Raw genomic sequence first — 11,255 nt, forward strand, 5'->3', positions numbered from 1 at the left:
GGTTCCACTGCACCACAGCAGCCTCCACATGGGCTTTTAAAAATGTTTCAGTAATTCTATTGACATGTTAACAAGTTTTCTGTATTATCACCAGTAAAAATACTCTTTAGAACTCAGCTAATGGTTTCTGTGGTCTTTGAAAATGGTGGTAACGAGAGAGGGAAGCATTTCTGAATAGGACGCACGCACACACTCACCAGTCTCAGAAAACTTGCCGTCAGTATCCAGTACCTCGTAGTTCCTAAACCAGATCTTGTTGTCCAGGATGGAGAAGCAGAATACATGGTTGTGGAATAGCTGACTCTTGGGCAGCAGGTTGGGTGTGCTGAATGTCTGCACCAGGGGTTCTTCAAGAGGGCCCAGTGCAGGTGACTGTCAAAGGCTGGGTCGAAGCTGAGCAGTGGCCGGGAAGCCTTCAAGCAGTTACCAGTCATCTTTGGTTCCTTCATTGTGTGCACTGGGAAAACAAATTCAATACTCTTATTCAGTTTGTCAGTTTAATACATTATTTCTGAGACATGTAATCATTCTCAGCACAAAATTCAATGTCTGAAATCTTGATAACATCCACAAGAGGAAAGGTTTACAAGGCTAGACTTTTGAAACACTCTTCCTTGCCTTTAGTTCCTCTGCTATGTGTTGGAAAAAAAATTCAATACTTTTATACAGTTTGTCATTCAAATACATTTTTTCTGAGATGTGTAACAATTCTCGGCACAAAAATCAATGTCTGAAATCTTGATAATCATGCACAAGAATAGGTTTACAAGGTTAGGCTTTTGAAACATTCTAGTCTTCAGTTCCTTCACTGTGTGTGCTGGGAAAATAAATTCAATACTCCTATTTTTTTTTTTTTTTATGTAAGAAGGGAAAACTGACCAAGGGCAACATAAAACAAGAGAGAGAGAGAGAGAGAGAGAGAGAGAGAGAGAGAGAGAGAGAGAGAGAGAGAGAGAGAGAGAGAGAGAGAGAGAGAGAGAGACAGACAGACAGACAGACAGACAGACAGACAGACAGAGAGAGAGAGAGAGAGAGAGAGAGAGAGAGAGAGAGAGAGAGAGAGAGAGAGAGAGAGAGAGAGAGAGAGAGACAGACAGACAGACAGACAGACAGACAGACAGACAGACAGACAGACAGACAGACAGACAGAGAGAGAGAGAGAGAGGCCACTTAGTTGCCAGTCCCCTTGAATGTCCAAGAGAGTTAATTTGTTATTTTCATATTTTTACTGCAACAAGTAACAATTTGATCTTGACAATAAAATAAATATTTGAAATCTTTATAAGCATCCATTGGAGGAAAGATTTAGGTTAGACTTTGAAACATCCAGAAGTTTTATTTATACCATAGATTTAAAGTAGCTATGTATTCAAAAGCAGTTAATCTCCATTTATGAACCTCAGATAAAAACTGATAAAGTCCTATTCATTTCAAGCAAAAAAAACTGAAGCTGCAGTATTAAGTGGGCAAATAAGTTATCAGACCTCAGCCAGCCTTCCTTAATCCCTTCAATACCACATGTGGTTACTATTTGGTAATTTTATACAGCTTCAGAAACTTGTGGGGATTAGAATAGTAAAGACTGGCCATTGATCTTTTGACCTCTTCCTTACTGTCAAATAAAATTGTCTAATCATACCCAAAAATCAAGGAAGAAATGTGTCTTCATAATGAAGAGGTTAAAGAGAAAAATGTTAAAAGGTACATTTCTGCCATATACAATTAGATCTTACCATTGAGTACGTATGTGGAATTTGATAGACGGGCCACCCTTCACATTGGCAACCCATATGTACAAGTCCTTGCAGTTCTTAAAGTAAATGCACTTGTTACAGTTCTTCATGTCTGCAATCTGAAAGGCAATACAGATTGAATAAAAAGAGCCACTATGAGAAAAAAATATGACAAACTAGAGATATCACTAACACATAAGGAACACATAAGGAAAGGTCTATGGAGATCAAAAGATTATTGGCCAGTGTTTACTATTCTAATTCCAACATATGGATCTGAAGCTGTGTAAAATTGCCAAATAGTAAGCAGGTAAATATGAAAACATGTCATTCTACTGAAGAGATTTACTCCTTTAGAACTTGGATGCACTTTTACCTTGACCTTTGGGTATGATTAGATGAATTTACTTACATTAGGAAGAGTCCATGAAGGTAAAAAAAATTAATGGTTAGAAGTCTTTACTATTTTCATCCCAAAATATGTTTCTGAAGGTGTAAAAAAATTGCCAAATAGTAAGCAGGTGAATATGAAAATGTGTCCTGCTACTGAAGAGATTAATGGTGTGACAATCTTGAGAACCAGTAGTAAAACAAGAATACCAAAACACACTGTTCATCCATTGCCTCTGCAAAGACATTTATTGACTTACTTATATTAATAAGTTACCTCATTTATTGCCTAACAAAATCAGAATAACCAGCCAGGTGACAAACTCATTTCCTGGCTCCCATTTTGCTGCTCTTCCACTAAGCTGACGGGATGTGGGAATGAAAATACGATATCCAACTAACCTAACCTAACCTAGCTACCATAATCTACTAGTTTCGTATAATAATTCTAGATGGTTTGGCCACCATTAAGTTGATGTTCTTACTATTTATAACAATTCCAATAAGTACACTAGCTGCCACAAATGAATAGTAATGCTACAATAAGTTCGGGAGTATGTTGTCTCGAGTTTTTTCTAAGTCCAGCGAGCTGCGGCGGGCTCCGGAGCTCTATCGCACTCGGAAATGAGCAGAACAGACTTGCATTTGTTCATAGCTGGGGTTTGTGGGTTAGGTTAGGTTACATTAGCTTAGAGATAGGGGATATTGTATTAAACTATAAATCTACCGCATAATCTAACCACATAATTGGCCAGATGGTTTATGAGGAGGACTATCAGTGGTGCGTGTTGCCTCAACCAGGTTTGGATAGCTAGGTTAGTTTTGGTTATCATATTCTCATTGCCACATTCTGTCAGCTGAGTGAGAGCTGGGAAATGAGGACTGCAGGAGGGATAGTGCCAAATCTGAGTATGCCTAATCGGTAAATTTTTACAATAACATGAACAGCTCACTAACAGATGAGAAGGGTAACGAAAGCCAACTTGCTCTTCATGCTAAAGTACAATAATACCACCTAATCTTGATACGTAGCCTCTCCCAGCCTACCCATCACCTCATTTTATTTTTATTACTTACTATTTAACTAATTGGATTGATGAGGTCGCGCATCAGTAGAGTGAGGCTCCACGGCACTTGTGTCTGTCTGCCATGCGTCACGCCGCCCATGGCCAGACAATGATATAACATCCACTCACTCGCCCTTACCTTCTTCTTTACGGGCTCGTCTGATTCCCTGACTAGCGGAGGGACCACGAGGGGCAGTGGGTTTAACTCCGCGGCTTGCATCGCCTCTGCCCGTTCCCTCTTCCTCTTGCCCATGCTTGTGTGTTAAATTATGGCGGCAACCACCGTCCCGCGCCGCTGAGTCACGGTAAATTGGCCGGGCTGACTACGGCAGGGTTGTCAGACACTACACATGAAAAAAGGACAGACTTGCTTTAAAAAATGGACATTTACCTCCAAAAAAGGACAGCACACCAAAAAGTGTGTGTATTACATATATATATATATATATATATATATATATATATATATATATATATATATATATATGTGTGTGTGTGTGTGTGTGTAATTCACTGTTTGATCTGCTGCAGTCTCTGACGAGAAAGCCAGACGTTACCATACGGAACGAGCTCAGAGCTCATTGTTTCCGATCTTCGGATAGGCCTGAAACCAGGCACACACCACACACCGGGACAACAAGGTCACAACTCCTCGATTTACATCCCATACCTACTCACTGCTAGGTGAACAGGGGCTACACGTCAAAGGAGACACACCCAAATATCTCCACCCGGACGGGAAATCGAACCCCGGTCCTCTGGCTTGTGAAGCCAGCGCTCTAACCACTGAGCTACCGGGCGTGTGTGTGTGTGTTTAAGGTATGTGTTTAAAAATGTATAACAGCAGAGAGAGAGAGAGAGAGAGAGAGAGAGAGAGAGAGAGAGAGAACCTGCAGGGTTATATGAAATTTAGCAACATTTAGGCTAGGCTGGGAGGCTGGGAGTGGGAGCGCTTTTTTAAGGGAGTTGCCGGTTGCTTATTAATTATAGTTACCAGTCTGCAATCCCACAGAAAAATCATAAGTTTATAATATGATCGATTTATTTTCATATAACACAAGAACAAATATGATGAAACAATAAAAAGATAGGAAGTTACAGAAACAAATTTATTGACTGCGTGTTTGAAGGTTTGACCGGATCCGTGGTTCACAATGAAAAAATAAATAAATAAATAAATTTTGCTGAAAAAAGGACAGATTTTGAGAGAGAGAGAGAGAGAGAGAGAGAGAGAGAGAGAGAGAGAGAGAGAGAGAGAGAGAGAGATTAGGAAAGGTCTAATGGCGTTCAGAATTTTAATGGCCAAAGTTTTCACTATTTTAATCCTCCACATGAGTTTCTGAAGCTGTATAAAGTCGTCAAATAGTTAGGCACAATGGATATGGAAACGCGTCATGGTACACAAGGGATTGAGACAGTTTGGGATATTACATTACCTTCACTTGGCACTTGGAGCGAGGGAGGAAAGGCAAGGCAAGAACGCAACACGTCAGCCAGCCAGCCAGGGAGACACGGAGACCCCAGTGAACTATGAGTGAGGTAGAGACGAGACGGGAGAGCTAAACTAGTGGAGTGGGTAGTGAGGCGACCACTGTAGCTTGGTTCACCTGGGGAGCATTGCCCAGGTAACCAACACACACACACACACACACACACACACACACACACACACACACACACACACAAACAAATAAACAAACAAACAAACAAACACACACACACACACACGTACTTACTAACTGGAAGCTTTACCAAATCTCTCCACTCATTATTCCGACTTACTAATCTGTCTGTTGTGAAGAGCTAAGAGGAATGTTGATTATGAGAGAGAGAGAGAGAGAGAGAGAGAGAGAGAGAGAGAGAGAGAGAGAGAGAGAGAGAGAGAGAGAGAGAGAGAGAGATTCACGTGCAGCGATACAAGTGGAAATATGTAACAGGTGAAAATAATTTGATGTGTAGGCATTGTTTGCAGTAAGATCTCAAGCACACACAGTGACTTGCATACACTTATTCATTGGGGTTAACTAGTATCAAAGCTATTTAGGGTGTGCGTTGCCTTAACCCCTTCAGGACGCGTTTCCCTATGCATTCTGCTAGTTGGTGATTTTATACAGCTTCAGAAACTTATGTGGGGATTAAAATAGGAAGACTCCAGCCATTAATCTTCTGACCTCCATAGACCCTTCCTAATGTCAATAAAATCGCCTAATCAAACCCAAAAATCAAGGTAAAAGAATTGCGAGGAACCTTGATTTGTTCTCGCCAGCCACTCCACGAACGACGATGGAAAGTGGAAACATGTCGGGTGAAAACAAGGCGCTGTGTTGTTACTGTTGTCGTCCATAAACTCTCAATCTATCTCTGTGGGCACTGTTGTCATTAAGATCTCCAGCACTGAATTACCGCCATGCACTCAGTTATGGGCGTCTCAGTGAGTCGAGTCTAATCCCTTAAGTGGCATTTTTACGATAGTTTGTGTGTGATTAGATGATTTTGCTTACAATAAGAAGGGTCTACGGTGTCAGAGATTAATGGCCAGTTTTCACTATTTTAATCCCCACATAAGTTTGTGAAGCTGTATAGAATCATTGAGTAATAGCCAGAATAAATATGAAAACACGTCATGTTACTGCAAGGGTTAACACGGCGGGGCGAGGCGAGGCGATATAGGCACCTTGCTTTGCTCCGGGCTATGTGTTTCCTACATATCATAGCTTCCCCTTTGCTCAATAAGCGCTAAGAATAGGACACATTTCGCTATACGCTATTACTTGCAGTTTGTGTTGACAGACTAGGATAATAAAGAGGGACGCCAGAGAAGAAACGTATACAGAACGGTGAAATAACGACACACACACACACACACACACACACACACACACACACACACACACAGTCTGAGTCCTATCCGAAGATCTGTCTATGTGCTCTGAGCTTGTTCCGTAATGGGGAAGGCTGGCTGGGTGACTACCGGGCGACCATAGTGAATCACACACACACACACGCTAAGTACCATGAAAGAAAAGGACACACACACACACACACACACACACACACACACACACACACACACACACACACACACACACACAGCCACCTCCCCCTCCAACACCCTCCAGCTGGGAGCTGGGTGTCAGTGGTTCCAGCTGGTGGGCTCCCCCATAACGAAAGATAAGGCAACACACACACACACACACACACACACACACACACACACACACACACACACACACACACACACACACAGTTTCAGTCCTATCCGAAGATCGCTCTATGAGCTCTGAGATTGCTCCGTAATGGGAAAGATTGGCTGGGTGACTACCGGACGACCATAGTGAATTACACACACACGCTAAGTACCATGAAAGAAAATGACACATACACACACACACACACACACACAGCCACCTTCCCTTCCAACACCCTCCAGCTAGGAGCTGGGTGTCAGTGGTTCTAGCTGGTGGGCTCCCTCATAACGAAAGATAAGGCAAAACACACACACACACACACACACACACACACAGTCTCAGTCCTATCCGAAGACCGCTCTCTGAGCTCTGAGCTTGCTCCGTAATGGGGAAGGCGACCATAGTGAATTACACACACACACACACACCCACGCTAAGTACCATGAAAGAATATGACACACACACACACACACACACACACTGAGCACACCAAACACATTCTCCGGCCGGGTGGAGATATTTGGGTGTGTCTCCTTTCACGTGTAGCCCCTGTTCACCTAGCAGTATGTACAAACACAGGACACCTTGACACACACACCTGGTCTCAGGCCTATCCGAAGATCGCTCTATGAACTCTGAACTCGTTCTGTAGGGTAACGTCTGGCTGTCTCGTCAGAGACTGCACAGATCACACACACAACACACACACACACACACACACACACACACACACAGAGCCACCTTCCCCTCAGTTGTTCCAGCTGGTGGGCTCCCTCATAACGAAAGATAAGGCAACACACACACACACACACACACACACACACACACACCCACCCATACACACCAACCCACCCCCAACACCCTCTGGCCTGGAGCCAGGTATCGGCCTGGGTTCAGCCGGGGTGGGGGTCGGCCTCCTTGATGACGTCACATATATTCGTTACGCAAATCATTTTGAAAATGAGGATTCCCAAAAGGCAGCTGGACACGAATGTTATAAAATTCTGACTCGTTATCAATCGAAACTAACTTCTAAAATACAAAAACATTGCCGAGAAAAGGAATAATAAAATAGCTCAAAAATATACTAAATAAAGTATTAGAACTTCGACTTGCTTAAACACAATTTCAAAGCCCACCAATTTCATTCAACTGAATCGATAACGTTTTTCAAAAATTATGACTATCATTTCGATATATCAAAACCTGGCAACTCGCCCTATTAGAAAAAATAATATTTAAAAATGACGTTGTTTACAATATTAACAGGACTACATATCATTCTTAAAGTCCACATCTTTAACTTCTCAGGAGCCTTGCACACTTTTCTCATGATAAACCATCTTTTGAAAACACAAACACTTCGCTACAACCTCAAATAAAAAATCACAGATAGCGGAGGTAAAATTTTAGCGTATTTTGGCCCTCCCATTCAAGTCATAAACACCTCTACATCACCGTACTTCACTCAACTCAAGCATGGAAGACACGTAAAACACTGCGAACTATCATTAGAAACCCTTAAAAGGCACTTGTGACTCGAAATAAATGAACTGAGACAAATATAAATAATAGTGGAAGTCGAGCATCTGGGACCGGCATTTTGGGCGGGAGCTGGTGATGACGTCACAGCCTGGGGCTCGTGACGTCATGGGTAGGCCCGCTTCTTCTCACTGAGCCTCCATAGCACACAAATCAGGTAATTGCGGATATATCTCAACAACTGACATGAAAGATTAGGCCTATGGGTCCACTTTGTGACCTGTCTGGCCTGTAATGAGTGAGAGATGAGGCAGATAATGGCCGTGAGAGAGGCGGCGGGTCAGGGGATCGGTTTGTTTACGTTTTCAAGATTTGAATTATTTGGTTTTATAAGTATGTGCAGGTGTTAGTTCACTGATATGTTGTCCTGGAGATTACCAACGTTAGGTTATGACATGGCACCACCGTGAAATGATGAGTTACACCAATATATTACTTACGTTAGCCAAAGACTGCTCGGCGGCGGCTGTCCGTGTCACTAGCAAGCACCCACACTCCACTGTCCACTTTGTGTCCTCAACCATGTTTAAATAGTTAACCTCTGATTACTGAGATGCTACACACACAATATTCTCTTCGCTACTATACATATCACTATTATCGGTATCTTCATCTCCACCAATCACTGTCCCTCACGGCCAGCGCCTTGTCCTGCCAAGAGCAGCGCGGCTCACGGTAAACTGGCTGGCCACCGGGCTGACTATGGCAGGGTTGCCAGACACTACACATGAAAAAAAGGACAAACCGGCTTTAAGAAAAAAAAAAAAGGACAATTGCTTCCAAAAAAGGACATCACAACAAAAAGTGTGTGAAATATATAAATATATATATATATATATATATATATATATATATATATATATATATATATATATATATATATATGTGTGTGTGTGTGTGTGTGTGTGTGTGTGTTTAAAGGTCTATGTGTTTAAAACACATATGGTATGTGTTTAAAAGTCTATAACAGCAGAGAGAGAGAGAGAAATTTTCATGTATCTTCTTCATCTGGCATACTTCACTTTCCCCTCAGTGATCACCTTCCTATTTTTATCAACATACCAATTCTGACTCAATCTCCTAGTGACATAATCAAGATAACTTTCAGATTACACAATGCTGCCAATAGAATAAAATTCACAGAGAAACTTTCACAAACAGACTGGAACATGTATCTCACTGCAAATGATATAGATTCCAACTGTAACCTTTTCCTTGACAAACTATACAACCTGTATTACTCTAGTTTTCCCAAATTAACAAAAACAATAACCTCCAAAAGACTGCAGAAGCCCTGGATTACTCAGAGTATTATTAACTGTACTAAACACAAATTCTACCTATACAAACAATACAAGCTAGGTAACATTCCCTGAATACTATAAAGAATATAGAAACTATTTAAATGCTTTAATAAAAGGAGTTAAATCAAATTATTACCAACAACAGTTCACCAATTTCAGAAACAATACCAAAAGGTTTGGGAAATAATTAAAGACATAGAAAACACTAAGGAAACAAAATACATCCCTGACAACAGTATGCCACAACGATACACAATACACCAACCCACAGGACATAGCAAATGCCTTCAACACCTACTTTTCTCAGATTGCTCCAGAGCTTAGTAACAAACTGCCTAGAGCCCAAGATTCACACCTAACTTACCTACAAGGCAACTTTCCACACTCCATGTGTATCCCTCTTGTTACAGTTAATGACATAATGAAAGCTATATCAACCCTCAAAAATAAAAAATGTAATGTAGATGAGATACCTGTCAAAATCATCAAGGAAAATAAAGAATTACTCTGTGAACCACTTTCTAAATTATTTAATGCTTCAATTAATAAGGGAGTTTTTCCAAGACACTTTAAAGTAGCAAAAATAATCCCTATACACAAATCTGGAAGCAAAACAAATATTTCTAACTACCGCCCAATATCCATTCTTTCTGTTTTCTAAAAATTTGAACAACTAATGAAAGAAACACTCTTAGACTACCTTAATAAAAACAAAATCATTAGTAATAGCCAGTTTGGTTTTCGTCCGGGGCTAAACACCTTTGATGCCATTAATAAATTTACCTCTGACCTATACTCTGCCCTAGATGACCATAAATCTATCATCTCTATTTTCATTGACTTTAGCAAAGCATTTGACACAGTCCAGCACAACATCCTTCTAGATAAATTACACCACTATGGCATTAGAGGATGTGTTCACAAATGGTTCGAGTCGTATTTGTCAAACAGATCTCACTATACTTCATTTAACAAAGCCACCTCCAGCATCAAATCCATACACCTGGGCGTACCGCAAGGAAGTATTCTGGGGCCTATACTATTCCTACTATATATTAATGACATGAGCAGTTTTCTACTACCCTTAACACTATACAATTTGCTGATGACTCTACTTTATACATGCAAGGTGACAATCCCACTGATCTCATTCATAAAGCTAACTTAGAACTTGTAAAATTTTCTGAATGGTGCCTAGCAAATTGTCTCACTGTTAATACATCAAAACTTACTTCATGTTGTTTACAAACACTATAATGAAATACCAACCATTACCCAGACTTACTGTATTAAATGAGGACATATTACAATGTACAAAATAAAGTTTCTTGGTATTACGTTGACAAATATCTTACTTTTAAGTACCACATATCTAATTTATGCATTAAACTTTCCGTTCCATTGCACTTCTTGTAAGAGCCAAAACCTGGTTCCTAGTGAAATCTTAAAAGTCATGTATTATGCCCATGTATACCCATTTCTGACTTATTGTAATCCTATTTGGTCAACCACTTATCCTTGTCATCTCTATAATTTGAATATTCTCCATGAAAATAATAAGAATAATAACCAACAGTGAATTCCAGCACACACACCTCCACTATTTAAATCAATTGCAACTCTCTGACTTGTCCAAACTCTTTATTGCCACTCATGTTCAAACACTTAAAAATAACCACACGCCTGCAACGCTATCGCATCGCTATTCTAGAAACAACCACAAAATGTTCCTCGACACAATTTAACCACTTTTAGACAATCATTGATGTACAAAGGTACAATTTGAATACACTAACAATGTGTTAAAGAATGTAACAGTGTATCAACTTTCAAAAATAAACTGAAACAAATGTTCTTATCTATGTACTGACAACAATTCATAATTTTGCTATATGAAATCCATCACAAATTCTCAATACTGATATCCTTGTTTTGCTGTCTAGTGTCACATTTTATTACTATTGTTTTATTATTATTATTTTATTATAAATAGTATTATTATTATGTATATGTTATTAGAACTATTACTAT

The 11,255-nt window shown here is 40.2% G+C and overlaps 1 protein-coding gene across 1 annotated transcript; it reads right to left on the minus strand.

Moving 5' to 3' along the window:
* Positions 1-203: 203 nt before the first annotated feature.
* Positions 204-8,451, minus strand: LOC123503193 (ribosome biogenesis protein BRX1-like). The gene is made up of 4 exons (XM_045252739.1): positions 8,361-8,451; positions 3,330-3,534; positions 1,734-1,852; positions 204-457 (listed from the first exon to the last, which is right to left on the minus strand). The coding sequence occupies exons 2-4, from the start codon at positions 3,441-3,443 to the stop codon at positions 424-426; spliced, it is 267 nt and encodes an 88-aa protein (XP_045108674.1). The 5' UTR covers positions 3,444-3,534; positions 8,361-8,451; the 3' UTR covers positions 204-423.
* Positions 8,452-11,255: the final 2,804 nt, after the last annotated feature.

The sequence above is a fragment of the Portunus trituberculatus genome, chromosome 13, assembly GCF_017591435.1.
Source record: "Portunus trituberculatus isolate SZX2019 chromosome 13, ASM1759143v1, whole genome shotgun sequence".
Taxonomy (NCBI): domain Eukaryota; kingdom Metazoa; phylum Arthropoda; class Malacostraca; order Decapoda; family Portunidae; genus Portunus; species Portunus trituberculatus.

Bases quoted from the DNA above. Each gene is read 5' to 3' on its own strand.
- LOC123503193 (XM_045252739.1), bottom strand. From the start codon at position 3,443: ATGGGCAAGAGGAAGAGGGAACGGGCAGAGGCGATGCAAGCCGCGGAG. The intron at 1,853-3,329 runs GTAAGGGCGAGT...ATTGCCTTTCAG, and splicing joins ACGAGCCCGTAAAGAAGAAG to ATTGCAGACATGAAGAACTG. The intron at 458-1,733 runs GTAAGATCTAAT...TTGTTTTCCCAG, and splicing joins TTCCACATACGTACTCAATG to TGCACACAATGAAGGAACCA.